The sequence below is a fragment of the Sinocyclocheilus grahami genome, unplaced genomic scaffold (genome assembly GCF_001515645.1).
Source record: "Sinocyclocheilus grahami isolate Dianchi unplaced genomic scaffold, SAMN03320097.WGS_v1.1 scaffold92.1, whole genome shotgun sequence".
NCBI lineage: Eukaryota > Metazoa > Chordata > Actinopteri > Cypriniformes > Cyprinidae > Sinocyclocheilus > Sinocyclocheilus grahami.
In genome coordinates, this window is record NW_015505271.1 from 2,893,134 (window position 1) to 2,918,116 (window position 24,983).

The 24,983-nt window shown below is 37.5% G+C and overlaps 2 protein-coding genes across 6 annotated transcripts; both read right to left on the reverse strand.

The window, feature by feature from the left end:
- Positions 1–295: 295 nt before the first annotated feature.
- On the reverse strand, positions 296–3,594 carry LOC107587378 (transmembrane protein 119-like). 3 transcript variants are annotated; one of them, XM_016275160.1, is made up of 3 exons: positions 2,949–3,594; positions 1,371–1,463; positions 296–1,199 (listed from the first exon to the last, which is right to left on the reverse strand). In XM_016275160.1, the coding sequence occupies exons 2-3, from the start codon at positions 1,446–1,448 to the stop codon at positions 564–566; spliced, it is 714 nt and encodes a 237-aa protein (XP_016130646.1). In that variant the 5' UTR covers positions 1,449–1,463; positions 2,949–3,594; the 3' UTR covers positions 296–563. The 3 variants fall into 3 exon arrangements, with proteins under 3 accessions (XP_016130646.1, XP_016130645.1, XP_016130644.1); XM_016275159.1 differs by having other exon boundaries at positions 296–1,455; positions 2,949–3,592; XM_016275158.1 differs by having other exon boundaries at positions 296–1,463; positions 2,949–3,591.
- Positions 3,595–7,780: 4,186 nt separating this feature from the next.
- LOC107587361 (uncharacterized) lies at positions 7,781–18,586 on the reverse strand. Of its 3 annotated transcripts, none has more exons than XM_016275127.1 (12): positions 17,550–18,586; positions 15,798–16,904; positions 12,662–12,861; positions 12,410–12,532; positions 12,185–12,314; positions 11,877–12,058; positions 11,676–11,795; positions 11,495–11,599; positions 10,968–11,113; positions 9,312–9,369; positions 8,766–9,008; positions 7,781–8,687 (listed from the first exon to the last, which is right to left on the reverse strand). In XM_016275127.1, exons 1-12 carry the CDS (start codon positions 18,178–18,180, stop codon positions 8,568–8,570), a joined length of 3,165 nt encoding a protein of 1,054 aa, XP_016130613.1. In that variant the 5' UTR covers positions 18,181–18,586; the 3' UTR covers positions 7,781–8,567. The 3 variants fall into 3 exon arrangements, with proteins under 3 accessions (XP_016130613.1, XP_016130612.1, XP_016130611.1); XM_016275126.1 differs by having other exon boundaries at positions 15,798–17,444; XM_016275125.1 differs by having other exon boundaries at positions 15,798–18,586.
- Between the last annotated feature and the right edge of the window lie 6,397 nt (positions 18,587–24,983).

Sequence of the window (24,983 nt, forward strand, 5' to 3'; positions counted from 1 at the left end):
CTTGTCTCCTTAATTGGAGTAGCAAGTGTGCTTGCTTTATTTTTTGGATACGTGTGTGTGTGTGTGTTTATAGTGCATTGCAATGTTGTGAGCCATTAGATGGAAGATAACAATAGATCATGAGACATGAAATATCATTCTTCATGCATAAGCTTTTGCAATCTACTTCCCTAACCCCTCTATTCTTTATGGATGTCATTGGTAATAATAGAGAGTAAAGCAAACAAAATAAAGAATATTTCTGATTTAGGGGTAAAGAGTTGTCAAATGAAAAAAAGATTCATGACAACCAACATTTAAAATGCAGTTTTTATGTCTTGCCCAATAGGCATCCGTTCATACCATTTACACTTAAGTAAATGAAAAATTAAAAACAGATTGTTACATTTATATGTGGTAAAACAGTCACAAACAATATTAAATCTATATATTTGCCTTGAAAAAACAGATGATCTCATTGAAACTTCATACTACATTTTTTTGTTTTACAATGTGTCCAAGAAACACACTTTGCTCTGTATTTACGTCTAAGTGTTTCCTTTAAGGCTTTAAAAATGTCCACACTAAAATACTGTTTTCTCTTCACTGATAAATGTTGAGCCTGAAGCAGCAACATCCTGTTTGTTCGTGTCCTCTTGGATCTCCGAATTCTCTGGCCCAGATGAATGTTTGCTCTCCTCAGGGGGCCCAGAGTCTGAGGGGTCAGTCTTTTCCATGTCACAAGCGGGGACGCTGTCCTGGGACATGCTGGGGCCGCTCTTTTCCAAAGTATCCTCAACAGCAGACTGATTTGTGGTCTTGTCCTCTAGCGAGCCACAGCTCTCCTCTTGACTCTTGTTGCACTGAACACATTCCTCATCTTCTGCATGTTTATGGTCTTCCACTGTTTCATTTTTCTCCTTCTGTGGCATCTTGATTGGAGTTCGGAGGTTCTTGGTAGCCAGCATGATGTCCTCTTGGAGCTGCCTGGCTGAATTCACCGGCTCCTCACTGGAGCTGGTGTTGGCTTTCTCCAAGACTTCGCTGAAGAAGCGCGCTCCTCCAGTCTTATCTCGCTCATCCACGTACATCTTGGAAGGGAAAGCGCAAGGATAGTAGATGCTGACTTTACGTCGGCGACTCAAGATGGCAGCCAAGCAGAGGATGGTGATGATAAGGAGAAGTAATGTGGTAATGACGATTATGGGAAGGTGGTTCTCTTGTAAGAAGTCCACCAGCTGATCCAAGAATGATTTGCTATGCTTTTCTCCATCTATGGAGGTTGACTTCACTGATTCATTGAGGAAGGAGGAAATGCTAGGTGTGGGGTTGAAGTCTGTGCTCTCTGAGTCCCACTGCCCACTGCCCTCCAAAGAGTCATTAAAAATGACTGGGGTGGCATAAGTGGGGCGCCTGGTCAGCAGAATGACAGACAGGCCAATGAGGAAGTGGAGAGCTGAGTGGTCCATCCTGTGACTGAATACCTGAGGTGGTTAAAAAGGCATTTTAATTACTCAATTTTTCCTTTTTTAACCAGTTTTTAACAGTAAAGCTAACAGGGACTGTTCTCAGAACTTTGGCTAACATTCTGCTAAGGTTCTTGAAGTTATGAACGAATCCAGTAACACTAATAGGAAGTTCTTTCAAATGTATCTGGTATTTTAATAATCATCCCCTAACATTTGCAAAATAAAAAATTAACTTTCCATTAACATTTTTTCTAATGTTTGTATAATCCAAAAAATGTTTTAAACGAACAAACAAACAAAAAAATATATTTTGAACATTCAGAGAACATTTAGAAATAACACGATTTCATAACTTAGTGAGAATGTTAGCTAAATGTTCTTAAAACCTATTTTTGTTAGCTGGGATTTTATCGACTTGGACTCACTATCTTCAGCTTAAAAGATAAATAGTTCAAATGTAAGACAAAATTCAAAGCACCATATGGAAACCTCAATGGATTCTGAGCCAGATGCATTATGTTCTGAGCAACTGCAGCCAAACATCAGTCCCTACATGTGCGCTCATTCCTGAGGGTTTATGAACATTGAAGTTTCATAAACATAAAATTACTTTTGATGAAAGAATAAATGGTAAGACTTTACAATAAGGTTCAGTTCATTACCATTTGTTAATTTCCCTATAATGAACTCACAATAAACAACCATTTTTACAGCATTTATTAATTTAAGTAAATCTTAGTTTATAAAATGTACTAGTTAACTGCTTACTCGTGTTTGTTCATAACGATGATTAACATAATGTGAATTTATACAACTTAAAATGTTAAATCTGTATTAGTAAATGTAGAATTTAACAGTTAAATATTTTAAATAAATGTATAAAACTTTAAATATATAAATGAACAAGCCTTAAGTTCATATAAATATAGTGTATAATAAATATAGTATATATTTACAAAAGACAGCTGGTGAACCAACATAAATTATGACGGTTTGTTTCTTTAAACAAAGGTATTTCTTTGGGTAGTTCTCTCCACTCTGTGGCATCTGCTCTCAAGCTGAGAGCCATAATCATCACTGGGCATTTGGTGCACAATGGAAATAGTATCAATCTCATGTGGCGCGTTACTCTCAAACACACACAGCATTAATATTAGTCTCAGTCAGTGTTTTTATGCTGGCTTCAAAGCATTTCCAAACATCAAAAAGTTCTGTCCTTAGCACATGAACTTCCTTTCTCTGTTGCTTTAAAAAAAAAAAGGGTCATCTTGCCAAATTCAACTGTGTGAGTCCATTCTAGAACTATTCTTTGTTAAAGAATCTGTTAAACAGTTAGAGAAAAGTTTTAAACTTAGGAAGTCACATCTGGACACAAACCTTTTAAAGCTGTGCATTCCTGTAAGGTATAAGTCATCTGTCTATCGTTACATGGACAGGAACGACATTACAAAAATAGAAAACAGACAAAAGAAATGTTGAAATGAAAGAGTTCATACTTACTTTAAAGTGCCGATGTTCTAAAACATGCTGACTGAAGATGATCTAACATGGAGGAGAAAGCGTCTGCTGTTTCCTCCTCTCAAGCTGGATGTCTGTTGTTACAGACTGCACGATGAAGAACAGTTGGATTGGTGTGGGGGAAGAAACTCCTGTTGTCCCCTCCTCCTCCTCCTTCTCCTGCTTTTACTCTGTCCCAGAAAGACTGACTGGGTCATTTCCAGACACACTGTTCTCGTTAAGGCTGTTTGGGGGAGAGCCGAGTTTTTTTTCCCCTGCCTATGCACTGGAGAACTTCAAGCCACCAGATGTAACACAGTTTGTTTTCAACTCCAGGTTCCCATTTTCATCCAGTATCTTGAACCTAAAAACTAAAGTGCCTTTAAAACAGCATTCTTCTAACCATTAAATCTAAATACAGACATTGATGGTCCCTTGTAAAATAGTTTGGGTTTGTTTTTGGCCTTCAGACAGAAGCTATCAGGTCCTTGAGGAAGAGCTTTATGTTTCCTGTGCTCACATGATCCACGGGGGAGAGGGCACACGTGTCGCGAGCCACTGCTGGAACAATGGACAGGGTGTTGAGACCTGAAAAATATAGGGCTGCTGTGGTATGTCTCAAACCCAAAGAACAGCAATATATAATGAACGGAAAATGATGGTTCATCTGTCGGAATGTATAGCCTATCCTATTGGCCCCTCAGAATTAGTTTTCAATATGGTAGCCCTTTGAGGCAACTTGGACTTTTAATGACTTGTTAAAGGGGTCATATGATGCTATTTTAAAGATCATTATTTTGTGTATTTGGTGTAACAGAATATGTTGACATGCTTTAATGTTCAAAAAACACATTATTTTTCAAATACTGTACATTATTGTAGGTCCTCTATGCCCCGCCTCTCTCAAACACGTCGTTTTCAACAAAGCCCCCTCCTTTGACAAGCGCAGTCTGCTCTGATTGGCCAGCTGACCCAGTGCATTGTGATTGGCCGAACCCCACAACGGAAATGTAACGCCCTACTGTGTTCCTGAAACCACGCCTTCTTTCTTTGCGTGCACATTTGGGCGGCATTATGCTAATATTTCCACATAGTGACGTAGACATATGGGGGCGTGTTAGAACGAGCCGGTTTAAGTAGACGTTGTTGACTCTTAACTTTTATAAAGAATATCTCTTTGGATTTGAGACTTTAGTCTTTGCAACTTTACAGATCTTCTTTATGCACCAAGAGCTTGTAACACTCCAAAGAGAAAGGAAAACTTGAAATCGCATCATATGACCCCTTTAAGACATACATGATTGTGAAAGCATCTGCTTTCAAAGCACCTAAGCTAATCTTGAGAGAGTTGAGGATGAAGGATGTTGTATGTCTTTTTTCATGTCATTCTTTCTTTACTGCAGAATAATAAACCTGGCTGTGAACAGACATAGCAAATACATGTCTTTACATCATAGGCGGAGTTTCACTTTTATGTGTGTGGGGGGGGGGCACCCACTGGCAGATGAGCCACGAGCACTTTTTTATATGTTCTACATTTCATGTATTTATGTAACACATATTCTACATTAAAAATACATTTACAATGAACAATAACTGCTGTACAAAGAGTAAAAAAAAAGAAAAAGCAGAAAAGCAGAAAAAAAAACAATGCAGAAAGTTGGAAACAACACGAGACCATGTACCGCGACTGTCAAGAGCGCCCCGCCAGCAGCAGCAGCATGCGTGCCGTCAGCGCAGCTGAACAGTTCTGATTACCATAAATGTGTCAGGGGGAAACAGTAAGGAGATATTTGAATTATTTACTAATAAATAGTGTTTTCTGAGTCGGTGTCGCACTCCCAAGGATGAAGTTGCCGATCCTGATCGGCATCTCCTCATTAGATGCGCCTTTAGAGAAGTGCATCTTTACGGATTATAATGAAAGAGTTTTTGTTTTTGATTTTTTTTATTGGGTTAAGTAGTAATGTAAAGCTTTCTATAGATATATTTATCATGTCTGTGAGGCATGTATTCGCTGAGTTTCGGTTCATTTTTGTGAAGCGCTCCTGTTCAAGACGAGACGGCAGAAAGCGCATCATGTTTGTTTTCTTTATTTGATAAAAGCACAACGTTTTGTTGATATTGTGAGTGCACACAAATAAAAGTAGACCCTTTACAGTTACGAATGATGCATTACTCTTACCTTTATGAGCAAAAATGAGGGCCTATCCACTGAAAAAAATGCAAGCGATCGCGCTGGCGCTTCCATGTCCTGCAAAGAGCTCTTAGCTTTCACTCTCCGCACAAACTATTGGATATAGCGCACATTTATCTAGGTTTAACATTTAAACATTGTTATATGCTTGAACTGTTTTATATCTATAGATTTTATTCATGACCGAGTGGGGGGTGGGGGTATATTTACTATATTTAAATTATATAGTAAATATACTTTACTATATTTAAGGGTGGATCATTTTATCAGTTGTTTATTGCAACAATACATAACTACAATAACTTTGTCTAGTGCTCTTATGAAAGTTTATAGCATGATTTGTGAAAATTTAACTATAGCCAACTGAATGACATGGCATAGACTTCTTAATGGCTAGTATTTCATTTCATTCTGTAACCTACTTGTTCTACAGATCTGTGTGTACTAGTGTTAAATGCTACTGTGAAAATGCTACTTGAAAGTGTTGATAACGTTTATGACAGATAATATCATGATCATTTTTGCGTTTCCCTTACCGAATGTCGTATCCTGTCAGCAAAAACCTGTCCATGAGCTTTTTTGATTGTTTTCAGTTTAAGTGCCGGTGTACAGTGTTGTCTAGAGTGATCGGCGATGCGATCACACATTTAACAAGATCCAAGAGTCCTCTTATGTGGCCTAAGTTAAGTATCATGATGAGTCTCGGCTCGCGAGGATGGGGCTTAAATAGCATAGACATTAATTTAGCCCAAAACGTAGGCCTACTTATTCTATCCACTAAAATAACAAGATAATACAAATACAATGAGAAAATATAAATTATTAAATGTTTATATTTTATTCATAGCTCAGACAAAATCATGATTGGCTCTCGTCTAAAGATGATTTAGCCCTCGTCATGATTCAGCCCCCCCTAAACTCCACTTATGCTTTACATGCCTCTGAAACAGTAAAGAGAAAACGTCCTTGGGATAATGTAGGGGTCTTGCATCACCCTGAAGGGGGTTTATTTTGCTATAATGACCATGCAGCTACTCACCAAATAAATATATGTGCGCTGGGCATAAAATATAGATTTTACCTGCCTATACAAAACTAAAATAGTCAATAGTCAGTATACAAAACTATTAGCATAGCAACAAGAAGAACATTTAAACAATATGACAACAATAATTATCAAGTCCTCTGAGGCCATTTTCACTACAATTGATAATAGTGTCGCAAGATATTTCAGTTCCCCGGAAGAGCAGACTGATATAAAGCATTGCCATGGATGATGGGGAATATTAGGAAATATCTGACTGATGAATGACATGATTGCAGGGATGCAAACAGCAGGTAAGGGGTGAAAAAGGTCAAAACATTGCATGGATAGGGAAAACCTGTCCGGGGCATGCTCTGCACGGAATTTTGTACTGCTGGACTAGGGGGGGGGGCAGGAAAAAAACAGGCATTATTGCGGTCAGAATCGGTCCAGTTGGACACCACCCATATATACATTGTCATTCAAAATACACACACATTAACACTATTGTGTATACCAGTTTATTAAAGGAGTAGTTCACTTCCAGCTGAACACAAAAGATATTTTGAAAAATGTTAGTATCCGAACAGTTGCGTTGCTGTCTGTGCAGGGTCTGAGAGCTCTCACATTTCATCAAAAATATCTTAATTTGTGTTCTGAAGATGAACGAAGGTCTTACGGGTTTGGAACGACATGAGGGTGAGTAATTAATGACCAAATTTTCATTTTGTGGTGAACGAACCCTTTAATATTAACTTTTTATATTGGTAAACATAACAGCATTTTGTCTGCTTAGTTTCATGGCATCATTGTAAACGGTTTTCCAAACCAGAAAATTACAGCAGACTTCATGAAGAATTATGAATGAAAAGATTTATTGTAGAGTCAACTTTTTTTTATTTTAGGTGAAGTTTGGAATGCATGCACAAGACTGTTTAGGACACAGATAAGTGCTCAGATTTTTATGGATGTTGTCCTCCAGCAGTGGTCAACTGAGGAGGTCTTGTCTAAAACCAGAAACACACATAGAGGCACCAATACATTTACAGTACATTTACATCAGAAGAGCTCGCAGGTAGCCACTGCCTTTAAAGCCAAGTTCACCTAGAGCATGTGTCAGCCCAGTATTCTGTAACATGAGAATAATTTAAAAGCAGGGGAAAACTGGAGAACATGGATAATGACAGCAAAAAAAGAAGAAGCCATTTTCTAATCAAACTAAGGTACTATTTCTGTGGCAAAAACCTCATGCAAATGGCAAGTGTTGAGCATCCAATATTTCTGACTTCAGAGTGATTGATTTCCTGAGGTGCAACAGTAATTTCATAATTACTATCAGGTTAGAGCGGTAGGTTTTTGATTTATGAAGAATATGCATGTGAAATGCATTGCCAACAATACTTGCCAAAGTCTTAACAGATTTAGGTTTACGTTCACATTCATTCTGCAACATGAAGATATTGCTTCTGGATATATTATAACTGATTGTATTATATGTTGAAAAACCCTGTTGTTGGATGCTTTATAATCAATCTTAACAGATTTAGGTTTACGTTCACATTCATTCTGCAACATGAAGATATTGCTTCTGGATATATTATAACTGATTGTATGTTGAAAAACCCTGTTGTTGGATGCTTTATAATCAATTATGATGATCCCAAAGCAGGCAATGGAGGAAATGACTATGTGATTAATACTCCAGTGATCACGGTCATCACAAGGGACATTATTTGGACTGATTTTCTAAATTAATCCAGATGAATCCTAAATGCTGAATTTGAATGGTTACAAGCATTTCTTAGATTTCACTAAATCATATCCTTATCATCTATGATTAGCTGCCTTTACAATCACTTTAAAATCCCATCCACACAGTTCTGTCTTTCCTGCAGATGTCCCACTTTGAATAGTATGTCTTGATTTTCAATAAGCCACTATCTAAAACTGGGAAAAACATATAAAAGTAGAAATAGAAGGAGAGGTGTCTGATTCACCTCAAATTTGGCAGCACAACAAAAAAGGAAAGAGGAATATTGATGTGTATATACAACGACACTCTGTAACATACCGCTTAATATCAGAATACTCATGGAAACAATGTTACAATAACAGAAGAAATAAGAACATTTGTAACAAAATGTAAAACATCAGTTAAAATCAATGACCACTCATTTCCACAATTTTGCTTCTGCTATGCGAATGCTTGGGGGAGACTTTACAAAAAGTAAAAGTCCATCTTGGAATGTTGCGTGAAGTTGTCCTTGTGAGAAACACCAAGCGGAATGATCCAGTCAAATTGAGAAATTTTGGCAGTGACTGACCCCCCCGCCCAACTGAATCTCTCTCTCTCTCTCTCTCTCTCCATACTGACGCTATGGCTCAGACCACCACCAGTGTCTTAGATGGCCACTTTAGCCACTTGCTCTTCCAGTTTGGCGATTCTCCTGTCCTGCAGCGTGACCAGATCTCTAAGGGACTTGACTTCTCGCAGCAGCTCCTCTAACTTCACTTCATTCTTCTGCAAAGCAAAATCAAGAAATAAGAAAATTATGCTTTAGCACCAATTATTAACGAGTCAATGAAGCATCATACTTACTCTGGTTAGCTGAGGAGAGGCAGGTTTCTGGGGAGGTGCTGGCTCCTCCACTTTCTTGGGTGCCTTGTTATCCAGCACATTTTTCTTGACTACTTTGAGGTCGCGGTTCTTGCCCGGAACATAACCGTGTTTGAGCGAGATCAGGATCGGTTCGCCATTCTTGCCTTCAAACCACTCCTCGGTCTCAAGCGCCGGGTCTGGACCTGCTGTATCTGGATAGAGGTCGTCCTGAAAGAGGTCTGACTGCCAAAAACAAAGGAGACAGGAAATACCATAATGAGTATTTTGGATTCATGCTGTTTGTTTCTCTGAAAACATCTGCTGCTTTAACGTTAATTGAAACTAAGTGCTTCCCCTTTTCTTAATCAATTAATGACCATAAAATCACACTTTTGATTGAGCTTTGCCAGTAAAAACTAAACATCAACTGAACATCGTTATTAACAATCATTGTTTTAATAACTGATTTTTTTGGAATATACTGAAGAATAACAAATTCATACAGAATGATTAAATAAGCAACAAACACAAAACAGTGAAAAGTACCTTTCTAGGAACGGTCATGATAATTGGCTCACACTTTCTCTCATGAAGTTTATAAAACCTGCGAGAAACAACAGACATGTTATTGGTGTTAATGGTAATAAGCACAATCTTAATCTAAAAAACTTTTACAATGTTTTTCCTTTTTCAATGTACAATGTTTTGAAAGATTTCTTTTTCAAATAAATGCTGTTCTTTTGAACTTTATAGTCATCAACGAATCCTAAAAAAAGTTTCTAAAAAATATTAAGCGGCACAACTGTTTTGATAATCCATTTGAAAATATGTTTCTGGATCACCGAATTTAGCATATTAGAATGATTTCTGAAGGATCAGGTGACACTGAAGACTGGAGCAATTCTGTATCTGCTGAAAATTCAGCTTTGCCATCACAGGAAAAAAATACATTTTAATATACATAAAAAAGATGAACAGTTATGTAGGCCTGTCACGATAACAACTTTTTGTTGTGCGATATATTTCCCCGGAAATAATTGCGATAAACGATATTATTGTCATTTTAAAGACCATTTTATGCCACTGAATATATAATCATAATGTAACAGCATAATAATGCAAGAAGGCCTACACACTTCCAAATGACAACAAACTTTTAAAGAATTTTTAAGAATATTTAGATCATGGAAATTAATTATCAAACTATTAGATACCTTAAAAAACCTGAATAAATAGTAAATAAACATTTTCTAACAAAAAGTGCAAAGTAACAAGTAGAAAAAAAGAAAAATGCACAAAGAACTTGTATGGAGATTTTTCCATCAACAGATTTTTCCCAGACCTTAATTTCTCTGTAAATTAAGGGTGCACACTATTCCTGAAAAACACAATCACTACTCAGCAGTCAGATGTCCGTATGCACAAAGGCACAGATCCCTAAACAAGACCATAACTGCAGATGAAACATTTTTTGTAGAAGCATTTTTTAAATTTCAACTAGCACCTCATGACTACATCACGTTATGTTCGAGAAGCTGCAAAAGACACAGGCGCAAGTGGAATGTACAAAACATGGTGACATTGATTTTTAAGTAAATATAATGGGCGATATATTGCGGCACCAAAAATTATTGAGGTCATGTACATATATTGCGCGATAAGTCGATATATTGATTATTGCGACAGGCCTACAGTTATATACAAGAAGCTTTCTTCACCCACCTACTTGGGTAAATTTTATTTATAATATGCAATTTCTAACAATGATTAAACACAGAATGTACACCCTTATGACAGAATGGATCCTAAAACTAATGATCCTAACAGTGATCATTAGTTGTCAAATAACATTTCCATGACATTTAGGAGCCACAGCATGATCAGTGCCACATTGTCATCACATAAGATTTTATAGTCAATGACAGGTTAATACCTCCCCCTACTGGAGAAATAGAATCAATCTAGCAGCAGGAATGAAGCATCAATCACATCACACTGCTGAGAACCATAATCACAACAATGCTGGCCTGAAGTCAGTTTAGTTTCTCGAAAATATCTACATTCTGACATGGCCATAAGCACGTCAAACACTTCTGATAATTGGGATGAATCTAAAGCCACACACACTTTCTGAAAACCTTGGGCCTGTTTTCTATTTTTAGAAATACCATTTAAAGAAATACCTGTGCAAATAGTGCATACCTGGCTATCTCGCACTTGTTGACGTCTAGGCCTCTTTTAGGCATGTAGCCCATGCCTCTCTGGGGCTCCTTGCTGGAAAACGTGTTGAGGTAGTGCACATACGGCGCCTCGTCTGTGATCTCGAAGTAACGGATACTGCTGTCACCCTGGAGCAGAGAACAAGGTTATAGGGTTTTTTTGTTGTTGTGTTTTTTACAAATTATTACCTCATTAAAATATACCAAACACACGTAATCAAGTTGTATGACATCACACTATTGATGCTAAGCCAGTGGTTCTAAACCAAGGGTGCCTCTGCAAACTTGGTGCTAAAAAACACAAAAGTGAAGATCTAGCGAAGTGAAGTGAACCCAGCATGAAACTGTAGTTGTTTTATAAAAATAGAAGTACAAGTGGTACATATCAGACAATTGTCTCAGAAAAAGTATATAATTCATATAATTTAATTAAGTCAACATGTTAATGTTAATATGTTTATTACAATATAGCTCAACTCATACTTCCTGGATCACATAAAACTTGCTCACCTTTCCACACAGGTAGACCACATTAGTGTCAGGGTCATAGAAGGGAAGCAACACTCCATTGCTGGTGTCCATTTCGTGCACTGATATCGGCTCCTCCATGTTTTTCTTAAAGAGACGCAAATCAAAATATTTAACAAGTGGCTAAAAAATCTTAATTTTTCAAACATTTATTTTGGCTTACTGGATTCCATAAAGCCAGCTGCCGCTCACTCATACGACTGAAGCCAGTGGTGAAGATGTTTCCATCAGCCAGAAATATGGCTCTCATGGGCCGTGCCCCCTCATGGGCCTTATCCTTCTCCTGTGATCATCAATGTCAGTGAAACACAAAGGACTGTGAAAATAAAGAGTCTTCAGTGTAATTCCAAATGTTTTCACTTACCGCAATGATCTTCCCCTTGCGTGGGTCGATAACACGCACTTTCTTATCCTTGCACGCTGTACAAATAAGGCTGCCGTTGCGACTCCAGCAGACGCTGAAGATCACGTCAGGATGCATGTCCTCCAGGTTGATCAGAGCTTCTCCTGTGCCCACGTTCCAAATGACGATGAGATTATCGCATCCTGACAGAGGAGGGAAGACAAAATTGGTTTTTGATCATTCAGTCACGCAACATAACATGTTTTTGATGTTCAAGATGATAAACGTAAGGGTTTTTATATAGTGCACTTGCTTTTAAAATCTCATACCTGCACTTAGTAGAACGTTGCGGGCTGTTGGATGCCACGTCACGATGCCCACCCTCTTGGAGTGACCCTCTAACACCACGACTGGCTCAGAAAGAGGTGCGGTGAGGCCGTTCTCAGGGATCTGCCACACCTGTGTGGCAAAAATGCAAATATTTTCATAATAATCATTCTATTGGACCCAAGCAGGGTCTCTATGAGAGGATGTAGTGAAGGAGCTGAACGTACCATTACTGTACAATCTTCAGAGCCGCTGGCAATGACGTGATCATTGTGCGGGCACCAGTCAATGTCCAGCACAGGGCCCGTGTGACCACAAACAGTGGGGTAGGCCTTGTCAATACGACCTGTCTGCAAACAGGAAACGGAGAGCATGAATTGATGTCTCATTTTGTATAATTGTGACCAACTAAGCTTATTCAAAGGACTAACTTTATAAATGCTGCGTGAGCATTTAATTCATATGCGGTTATCCCTTACCTTTTGCAGAGGCAAAACGAGGAAAGCTCCACCACCACTAGCCTCAACAATAATAGCAACAAATTTGGGGTTTACTGCACAAAAGGCACTGTCCCAGGTAACCCGCGAAACCCTAATGTCATCATAGCACTGGTCATTCTTCACCGCCTGACCGAACACATGACGGAATTTACTCTGTCGTACCACTCGTCTGATCATTTCTGAAAACACAAGAGAAGAGAAATGCTTTTTCTTGCTTGTTGTAATGATTTCTTTTAAAAAAAAATATATTTACAATGGTACTTTATTTATTTAATATTTAAATACCTGAAAATTATATTTTGCAGTATAACACATTCTTAATGGCAGATGAGCGAATGCATTTTCTTTTGCTTTCAGACTTAATATTGACAGTGTATCATATTAGGGTAAGATGAGCAGTCAGCTAGAGAGCACTGGGAATCAGTTTTCCATTTCACTCTGTATATACACGTCTCCATAAAAGACAAGAGGAGAAGTCAAATGCAGTTTTGTGTGTCAATTTCATTGAGCCACTGTGTAGAAACATTCATCTCGATATGAAAAACCATGCTCTGATGACTGTTTAAATTAATGAATAAGTAATAAGTAATAAATTCCAGTAATATGTAATTAGTCACTTATTGATTAAAAATATTTGATAAAAAATTAAAAATCCTATATTTGACTAATAAACTATTTATTTTTATTAGTTCATAAGTGGGTATGACCATTTGTTATTGTAAGGAACACTTAAACTTTCATTGGTGTAATAGTAGTCAAATGATTCAGTCATATTAAAACATACTTCACCAGTTAATTTACATGTTACGAAGCATATATTTTAGCTCACTTGACAAAATTTGTTACAGTGTATGAAATTTTTAAAAATATTTGATAAAAAATTAAAAATCCTATATTTGACTAATAAACTATTTATTTTTATTAGTTCATAAGTGGGTATGACCATTTGTTATTGTAAGGAACACTTAAACTTTCATTGGTGTAATAGTAGTCAAATGATTCAGTCATATTAAAACAAACTTCACCAGTTAATTTACATGTTACGAAGCATATATTTTAGCTCACTTGACAAAATTTGTTACAGTGTATGAAATTCCATGCACCATTAGACTATAAAAGTAAACATTCTCTTTCATGAACAAATTTGTAGAGTTTATCAACCATGATTAAAGTAAGATACAGTTCAAACAGTAAATTCCTAGAAGATCAAAACCTAATGAGCTGCCAAAATGACAGCATTTTTTAATAAGCTAATAAGCACGCATCACAGATGGCCAAAAATGATGCACACATACAGTGTGATGCCAAAAAATGCTGTCTTGTTAGGCAGATTTTAAGACACAGCCAGCGTGCTTTTTCCTAACCAGTATTATATTATATACTGATAAACACATCGACATTCATAATCATACATTAATAATCACTGAGTCGCCTTTATTCATGCGTTATGTGCATTACCTGAAGCATTGGCTGAGATCTGGTAGGAGGACCCTGATTGATGGCGGTGCCTTAATAAATAAGAGCTACCACCATTAATAACACTAATAATAAACAAAAACGAATCCAAACAGCTGTGTTTGTGAGAATAAAATGTAGTCATCACTATAAAGTCATGGATGTGCTTTTGGAAATAGGTCAGATGTATGGCGGTGTGTGTGAGTGTGTTTGCTTTCTAATGGCCGAGCTGCGTTTGTGCGTTATTGATGATGAGCATCCCGGCGAAACACACACACACACACACACACACACACACACACCATTTACTAAAATCAATTAAGATTAAGAATAAGAATAAGAGAGAAAATATGTACGGATGAGAGAAAGATGAAGAGAAAGATAAGATATTCTCATACAGTGCAAGAGTGAGAAGAATGAATAAACATGACATAATCGATGGATGGGCAGGCTTCTGCTGGTGTGAGAAAATGAGCTAACCGCTAACCGAGCAAATGAATGAAAACAGCTGAAAAAGCATCAGTAATGCAGCTTGTTTGGAGCCGTGCGTGTTTTTCTTTGCATGCGCTGGTGAAATGCGACGTGCCGCTTTGAAAGTGGAGGCGTGCTATCTACCCGGCACAGGTCATCATGGTCAACTTTCAATTAATATCTCACTATTTCTGCTTATCTCGCCATATGCATGATAATCGAAGGCTGGATGTAGTCTCACATGTCAGAAAATGACGCTAAATGAGCCGAATCGCCAGCAAATGACCATGCACGAGCGCAAGTGTTTTTTCGATTAGGTACTAGCTGTTTCCAGAGCTTGTTTTAAATCAGTGATGCTTGCTAAAATCGAGCTAGCATTCCAGTAGAGGCTATTGCACCACTGACCTGCCTTGCATTAATATGACCAAACGCAAAACGCTTACCTTTATCAGTACTACGTCTCTCAGAGCGTCAAATTCAAAGCATTAATTTATTTTCTCACAGATTCAGTTGTGCTGGTGACTCTCGGCTAGCCACAATAGCTTCCCTCCTCTCCTTTATTCTGAATGAAGGGGAGAAAACGCCCTTGTTCTCATCTCCCCCCCCCCCCCCCCCCCCCCTCCTCCTCCTCATGCCTCCTCATGTCCTCCTACATGGACATCAGTTCTGTGTGTGAATGAGAAGTAATGGTACAAATTGTACCATACTGGCTGACCGGCTACTGCGGTTTAATTGGTAAGGTCATTTTATAAATGGAAAGACCCTTGAGCATCTCTCCATTGCAAACACTGCCTTGATCCCAAGCAGCTTTTCCATCTTGTGCATTTAAACACGTTGTGCTTTGCCTTCAACTGAGCTGATAATGTTACAGGACTCTGGTTATTATGTTAAGAGTGAAAAAGGATGAAGTCATGCTCATGTTGGATTATGTTACAAAGTGCAATGTGCCCTAAAATCTAATGTGGAGTCTTATTTTTCTGTTTCAGTGTGGTGTAGGGCTTTTCAAACTTCTGAGGGACCTCCTTTCTAAAATGTAACGGCAGCAGCTGTATGTTTTAATTTATAAAGTGCCATTTATAATGTGTGATAAAAAATATGAAATCTGATCAAGATTCTCTATTAACACTGTCAGTTGTTATAGAAACTGTGTGAAAACAAGGAATGCAATCAGCTTGAAAACCTGTCTTACCTTTCTTCGGCGAGGATCTTCTTTCCGTTTTATGGGAAGATGTTTGTACATCAAAGGCTCTCTTCATCTGCGACACTTTTAGACTCTGGCTTCCCACAGTCACAGCTGGCCTGGCTTCCATTATGTTTGTCTTGCTGTGATGTATCACTTTCTCCTGGATTTTGTTGCTGTCTCTGATGAGTTCAGAGACAGGTTTGTATCTGGACAGTTCGTTTTCCTCTGAAGCAGAAGAATCACTGCTTGGAATTCGACAGGCGGTGTAAGGATATCTAATTGGGACAGCGGTGGTTTCAGGGTCTTCTTCATCCTCAATGTCCATCATGTAGCTTTCAGAGTCACATCTACCATATTCCAAAGGCTGAGCCACGTTTTCCAAATCAGAGTCTTTGCTTGCTTGGCTCTTCTCTGTGTCTGTTTTAGCAAATGGATTTTGAGGCTTCTTCGGCACAGGTGGTGGTGGGCCCTTTATTTTTGCTTTTTTTTTTAGCAGTGGTCTCAGCTGAGACATATCCATTTCTTTTAGTTCTTCATCATCGAGAGTTCCTAGCAAATTATCGCAGTCAGGTGCAACAATTTCATCATATGGGGCTAAATAATATCTTGGAATATCAGCAGCCTCAGGCTCTAAGGACATGCACATGTAGAATGGGGACTCAATATAATAAGGTGACATATCAAGACATGATGGATGCATATTAAAGTCCTCTACAGACTCCAGTGCCTCCTGCCTTCTGCCCATTTTAATATTTCTGAGCAATAGGTCCGAATATTTGCTTGGCTCGTCTGTGGAATGAGAAGCAGATTCCTTGCGGCCAGCAGCTTTTTTAAGGGGATTCTTTGGTTTCTTCGGAACAGGTGGTGGTGGTCCTTTGATTTTGGCCTTTTTCTCTGTCTGAGCATCTGCGGGTAGGATGTCAGAGATCATGCTCTGTATTTCAGCGTGAGGAACGTACAAATGAGAGACGTAAGATGACTTCCTCGCCTCCTGATCAGGAAATGTATGAATCTGAAGTGGTGGTGTGATCACAGCTGTGAAATAGAGAGGCTCTTTTTCCCGCTGCAAAGAAGCCACCTGTGTGACTCTTTCGGCATCACCGGCATCAAAATCTGAGTGAGAAAAGGAGTTTACAAGCATTTGATCTACATATTTACCGCTGGAAAAATTCTCTTTAGCCTTTGTTTCTGTGTTTATGTCATTCAGTTTGTAGATCTTTGGGTTACAGACTCTTTTGCCCTGATGCACCTGAAATTGACCATTTTCACCTGATAATTCAAGTAAAGAAGAAGTATTATGTCTTCCATTAAGATGACCATCATAGTCTTTTCTGCTTTCTGTGGATTTCGACCGAACAGCTTTTCGCCAAGCAGATTCAGTGTCTCTTTTCACACGTGGTGCTTCTGCTCCCCACACTCCCTTTTTGACTGGGTGAGGCGCATTGCTAACAGGGACGTTTTTAGCACTGGATGCAGTTAAACTCTCAGATGACATGGCCGTTGAGTGTTTTTCCATGACAGTGAATGCCCCTTTGTCATCATTTTGCTTCTCAGTGTTAAACAAAGTACTGTTTTGGCTTAAATCTGGATGGAATGGGCTTAACACCTTTTGTTTGAAGTCCTCCTCAATCCTCAATGGGAATAGAGCTGTGTCTAGATTTGTGGGTTCAGTAACAGAGTCGAAAGAGTCGAATGTTGTCACTCTAGATCTTAATAAACAAGGTTCATCAAAGGGAATATGCAAGATTTTGTCCTTACCTTCAGTTCTACCCCATCCGGTCTCTTCTTTTCCCAGCAATGGTGTACGGGATGTTGGGTTTCTTTGGTCTATTCTGAAGTCTTCTTTGGCCGTTGCTTTTGGTGTCTGTGAGGCATCATTAGGTTCTTGAAAAACACATTGTGACAAACCTCTATTGATATTTTTATCTCCCTGTAAATTATCCTGCTTATTGGCATTCTGAAGCCACGGGCGACTTGAATTTGAGTGGACTCCAGTGATTGACGGACATGTAGTCACAGTCTCTGGACATAAAGAATCAACTCTGTCCAAATACTCAAATCTGTCCACATCAGGACTTTCTTCATGTCGGACAGTTCCAGCACTTTCTTTGCAAACTTTTTCACAACTTCTCCTAATTTTGTCACTATTTAGGCTCTGCATTTCATGTTTATATTTGTCCTCTGAAACTCCTATTTCCTGGAATGGCTGTCTTTCAAGTAAATTAGCATTCTCTGATTCCAAAGAAAATTTCCTCTTTATTTCAACATCACCACTCATCTTTGTCATTGCCTTTGTGTCTAACATCCCATTCTGTCTGTGAGACAGCGTCTGTGTCTCAATGCTCACGCCATCATCTGTTGAGTCCCCTTGACAAGAGCCTTCTAACATGTTTGGACTATCCTTGAGGTGAGTTTTGTCAGGTCGTCGCTGGTCCACAGCAGTAGATATATCTGTGGCCGTTGCGTCACTTGTGACTGTTTTGAATTCTGAGGCACATGGATCTCTTGCCAGGCTCAGTTGAGGATTTGGTGTCCTGGCATTCTGTGAAACATCCGTGTCATAACTCTGTCTGATCTTTTTTCCTCTCTGGTTTAAAGAGGGCTCAGTGGTCTTGTCATTAGTTCTTGTTGGTTCCTGATGGGGCTCTAGTATGGAGGTGTCCAAGTGAACAAAATTCTGGTCTGTTTCTTCTGAGTTGTTGGAATGTGCTTCCTCCTCGCTTCGGTTTAAGATCTCATAGTCACTAACGGTGCCAGTCAGGACGTCTTCTTTTCCTAGCTCCTTGTCCTGTTTCTGTCCCATCACCCCTGTGAAGAACACATATCCCCACCCATGAGTTTATGAACAGACAGATCTGTAGTGAGCCTCCTCCCAGTTCAAGCTCTCTCTTGTTCCTCTCACATCACTCCTTACTGGAATGTTGCATTGCCTAAAATTAAATGACTCTCAATGTGGCTACTGAGTCACAGAACCAAAATGGGAACTGGACAACTGGCAGAGTAGATCAGTTACCAGGTGCGAAGGTCACATTAGACATGAAAGGGGAAAACCCACGGACTCCAAACATATCCTATGGCTCTTGACTACAACACGCCAGACCTCCTGGCCGCTGTGGCTATGTTTCCATCCAAGCTGGAAATTTAGTTGATCATTTATTTTAATATATTAAAATTAATTCAAATTAATATATTAAAATTGTGTATATTAAAATGAATTAGTAATATATAAAAATACCAATATATTTACACGACTGTTCAAAAGTTTGGTGTCAGTAAGATCTTTTAATGTTTTTGGAAGAAGTCTCTAATGCTGCATTTATTTGATCAAAAACACAGCAAAAACAGTAATATTACAATTTATAAGTTTTCTATTTATATATATATATATATATATATATATATATATATATTGTAAATATATTTCATTATAATAGTTATATTATTATTACATTTATTTTTATTAAAAAAAAAGATATTGACCCCAAACCTATGAATGGTAGTGTGTGCGTGTGTGTGTGTTTGTGTGTGTGTGTGTATAATATCCTAAAACTTGCATTAAAATATGTGGATTGAATTACAGACTGGCTTACAGAACAGCAGCACAGGATCATTTTCAAGGAGTTTAGATCTACTGATTTATTTTTAGTAACAATGTAATATTTATTCATAACTTCTCATTTATTTATTGTTGAAAATTTAGTTATCCTGACTTTGATATACTACATAAAAGCAATGCATTTTTTTCAGAAAGTGACCTGTTGGCACAAAATAGACACACCGACCAATCTGGTTCCATCGCAGGGTCATATGAACTCTGTGACCTCTGGCTATAACGGTCATGGCTTTATCAGTGACCTTCTGAAACTTCCATTGCACAGTGGTTTGAAAGAAAGAAGCATCCCATAATGCTCAGCTGACTGTAGTGTCACAATGTGGGTCTTGTGGGAAGAATAGTCTAAAATAGCCTCCCAAATATAAGCATATGATAAGGTGTAAGCATGTCCTTTGTCCTCTGCCCTCATGCTGATATCAAAACTAAAAAAGCACAATGTTTTACTTAAGCATAAAAGGTCAAATAGGATAAAGTCCTTTCATCAAGAAGGCCTATATTAAGTACAGTATACTAGTCAGAATATTTTGAGATACATGACACAGCTTGTGAATGTGGGCTTCTCTGTGTAAACATGAATGAATATGGCTCTATGTTATCAGTAAATGTCATCTCATTTGTGCCTCTCAGCATGATGGGATATTTTAAGGGTCCAGTGCTCTGTTTTGACTCTTTACTCTGTCTGAGAATGTCAGCTGTAGAGGTAAAGCTCAACTGGCTGGGCTGCTGCATGAATGGCAAACTTATATTATGGTTATGTCATTGCACAGGCACTGCACAGTAAATCTAATGGGTTATTTTGAGTTTGACGACCTCAGCTTGCAATATCCCAAGCAGCGGGGAAGGGCCATCCATAAAAAGAGACTCTCTCAATTTAGCTCCCTACCCAAAAGAGTTGAGTGAATTTGCAGATTGAGCAAAACGTTTTATGCTCAAATATACAATGTCCACAATTTCACATACAGTAATAGCAGATGAATAATTAAGCTAAACTGGTTGTCGCACTGGTTGTATTTGAGCTATAAGAGACTTGCAATTGCACATGACACAGCTTGTGAATGTGGGCTTCTCTGTGTAAACATGAATGAATATGGCTCTATGTTAGCAGTAAATGTCATCTCATTTGTGCCTCTCAGCATGATGGGATATTTTAAGGGTCCAGTGCTCTGTTTTGACTCTTTACTCTGTCTGAGAATGTCAGCTGTAGAGGTAAAGCTCAACTGGCTGGGCTGCTGCATGAATGGCAAACTTATATTATGGTTATGTCATTGCACAGGCACTGCACAGTAAATCTAATGGGTTATTTTGAGTTTGACGACCTCAGCTTGCAATATCCCAAGCAGCGGGGAAGGGCCATCCATAAAAAGAGACTTTCTCAATTTAGCTCCCTACCCAAAAGAGTTGAGTGAATTTGCAGATTGAGCAAAAAGTTTTATGCTCAAATATACAATGTCCACAATTTCACATACAGTAATAGCAGATGAATAATTAAGCTAAACTGGTTGTCGCACTGGTTGTATTTGAGCTATAAGAGACTTGCAATTGCTAACCTGTTATTCAAATGACAACTATCAGCGGCCGCTGTTTTTATTATCTACTGTATGCAAAACAATCTTAACTAAATGCAGTCAAACATGTTTTAAAGTTCAGTGATCCGTTTAAGTAGCGTTCCACATTTAATTTTTTTTTCTTTGTAAAAATTTAAAGGTGCGAATATTTTTTCAAGATGACTTTAAAAATACATCTTCCTGAGACAACTAATTCACAAATACATTTACATTTATATGTATGTCTTTAGCAGATGCTTTTTGCCATGAGAGATTTACAATACAGCAAAAATCACATTACTGGCAAATACAGATGTAGCACGTGCTAAACAAATACAGCTCACAATCTCACCGTGTTCATGTAAGGAGAAAAATCCTCACCAGTGATGCAGATACGTCTTTGGATTGGACTACTTTAGTCTGTTTAACTGTCTCCAGCTTCAGTCTCTGGGCTGCTCCTGTGTCTGGTTCTTGTGATGTCAGAATCACATTTGCCTAATTCAATAAGAGTTCCTTCTGTGCAGCACTCAAAGGTCAGGAAAAGCAACACTTTTTCTTAATTTACATGTCATTTACTGAAAAAACTCATTTTGTAGAAAATGTCTCCATACTAAGAAGTGAATTGTGATGTGTAGTGCATTTATTATAATAATTATCAACACAGTTCTCTCTCTCTCTCCAAGCCACTTGTGGCTAGAAAAAATGCAATACTAGTCCATTTCTGATGCAGACAATAAACAATTTATTTCTATAATTAACTGTACATTACATTATAAAACAAAGTGCAGCACAACTTAAAATGGTCAAAATGAAGTACAGTGTATAGATGATATATGTTCCAAGTCACTTTTAAGAGCTGTTTAGTTAGGGCTAAAGGCAATCTTACAGTTTCTTGAATTGATTTTATTGTTAGGTTAGTGTGTTCAAACATGCCAAAACATGACAATAAATAAATGACTTTGGGTGCGAATATTTTTTCAAGATGACTTTAAAAATACATCTTCCTGAGACAACTAATTCACAAATACATTTACATTTATATGTATGTCTTTAGCAGATGCTTTTTGCCATGAGAGATTTACAATACAGCAAAAATCACATTACTGGCAAATACAGATGTAGCACGTGCTAAACAAATACAGCTCACAATCTCACCGTGTTCATGTAAGGAGAAAAATCCTCACCAGTGATGCAGATACGTCTTTGGATTGGACTACTTTAGTCTGTTTAACTGTCTCCAGCTTCAGTCTCTGGGCTGCTCCTGTGTCTGGTTCTTGTGATGTCAGAATCACATTTGCCTAATTCAATAAGAGTTCCTTCTGTGCAGCACTCAAAGGTCAGGAAAAGCAACACTTTTTCTTAATTTACATGTAATTTACTGAAAAAACTCATTTTGTAGAAAATGTCTCCATACTAAGAAGTGAATTGTGATGTGTAGTGCATTTATTATAATAATTATCAACACAGTTCTCTCTGTCTCTCCAAGCCACTTGTGGCTAGAAAAAATGCAATACTAGTCCATTTCTGATGCAGACAATAAACAATTTATTTCTATAATTAACTGTACATTACATTATAAAACAAAGTGCAGCACAACTTAAAATGGTCAAAATGAAGTACAGTGTATAGATGATATATGTTCCAAGTCACTTTTAAGAGCTGTTTAGTTAGGGCTAAAGGCAATCTTACAGTTTCTTGAATTGATTTTATTGTTAGGTTAGTGTGTTCAAACATGCCAAAACATGACAATAAATAAATGACTTTGGTCTCTTCTATTCAAATATGAAATGTAGTATCAAAATTAAAGATAAACAGACTTGAATAAGCCACGAAATATGATTATTTTTTTTCAAAATATGCTTTGCTCTATAAAGACCGCAAACAGGTGGAGACAAAACCTCTGCGAAACAAAGAGCGGTTTTTACCAAAGAACCGTTAGACAACTGATTGCAAATGGCAACAGGTAAGGCACTTGCATGTCTGAAGAAACAAAATGTCTTGTACTCAAAACAGCAGCAGCTGGGAGGAGGTATGACGAGCCATGAGCGGAAAGCAAAACTACAACTTTACTCTCTTTGGGAGGCCATCTTTTTTTGGCAATTGTAATAATTTTGATTTGCAGAAATACACCCCCCCCCAAAAAACAACAACAACTATACAGTTAGAAATGGGAATGCCCTCATTATATATATTTTGTAAACATGGGGAAATAAATAAATAATTAAATAAATAAAAAGCCAATATTAAGTTCCAAATCATTTGGAATTTGCAAAAGCAATATGGAGTAGGTTAGTAAGAAAGTAAGTAAGAACATAATAGTTTCGTACAGCAGTGACTGAGCCCATGCATACCATATGGGAAAAAACACTTTCTTTCAAATCTCACTCGAGGTGCTTTTCTCTCAGATTTTCATTCTTCTTAAGGAAAACTAGTTAGTTTTCACATTATTGTTTACACTTATTGCACAGGCCACTTTGCATATATTTTTTTTTCCAAAAAAACAAAACAACAACAGAAAAAAAAGCTTAGTAGGCAACACAAAGACCAATATCATTAACTATTAAATTACACACACACTCGCACACACACACACACATATATATGAAAAAATAATTAAGGTCAAGTTTAACCAATACTTGCAACTTACTAGTTATCTTGGAGCACTAATCAAAATTTGTGTGTTCTTTTACAAATATTATACACCATCATGGTATTAAATTGACAAGCTCAAGCAGGTCCTTTTGTCCACAATATCATAACAAACTGTTCATGCCTGTTAATACTCAATGTACATGACTGTCATCATCAGATGCCATGATGTAATTTCATTTAGGAGACACTTTAAAAGGACCTTTTAAAGGACGAGAGTGACACATTTAAACATCCTCTGATCAACTTGAAGACTGTATTGTACTAATGTGTTGCTGCTAAAGCCTTTTGCACATCACAGGCTACAATTTGTACAATAAACAGCTTAAGCTAAATTACATAACAGTAGCTACTCTAGTAGCACATTTCAGATGTAGTTGACCTGATAAACACCAGATGAGAAGCAAATTAGAGTTGTAAGACAATTAGCCAACCACATTCATGTTGCATTTTTCTCTGGAAATAGACAATAATTATGTGGCTTTGTTGATGTCATTCAAGTAATGTCAATCAGGGTGGAATAAAAATTTCCTCACAAACGTTTGTGGAACTATACAGCTTTTGAAGGCAAGTTTCAAGTTAACAAAAAAGTCACCAATTAAATATTTATGACTAGTGTTAAATTGTAATAGCCAATTAGGTATGGATTTGTTTTTTTATAAAGCATATGGTATAGGGTGAGATTTTGATCATGTTTTAATAAAGCCATAGATCAAATGTTATCATGGACATATCAATATCTACATCTGAATCTGATTCAGTTTTTAAATAGCTTATAAATACTCGTCGTCCACCTTATTTGGTCCAACCAGTAATTTCTATGGAATTAAAATTTCTATTATCATTAGAACATAACAAGTGGTTTGATTAGTTACTCCATAACACCTTTCTAATTTTCACATTTATGTGCACCTTTATGGTTCGTAACGATTATCTAAATCAGACAAATGGTCACTTTTTGCTATCAAATCATCACAACTGCACGATTGGTTCATTTGCAGTAGCACATAAATTTGCTGATGAACAAACTGGGAGGCAAAATGTCATTTATGTTGTTGGAATATCAACCAAAGGGCACAAAAATGGGGTTTTAAAGTTAAAGAAAGTTTAAATTATGGAGATCAAACAAATATTTGAACAAAATATTTGAGGAAAATCATTGCTAATATAAAAAGGTCTGATTATGCCACCAATAGATGGGCCACATGTATATTAAAACCTTAACAGGTAGGGCTTCCTTTAGCAAGACAAATAAAAGCAGTATCAACAAAGCCATTAATGAAGGTCCAAGCCAGAGCATGCTTTAATATATATATATATATATATATATATATATATATATATATTTGATTGAAAACACACACACACACATATAAAATTTAGCGC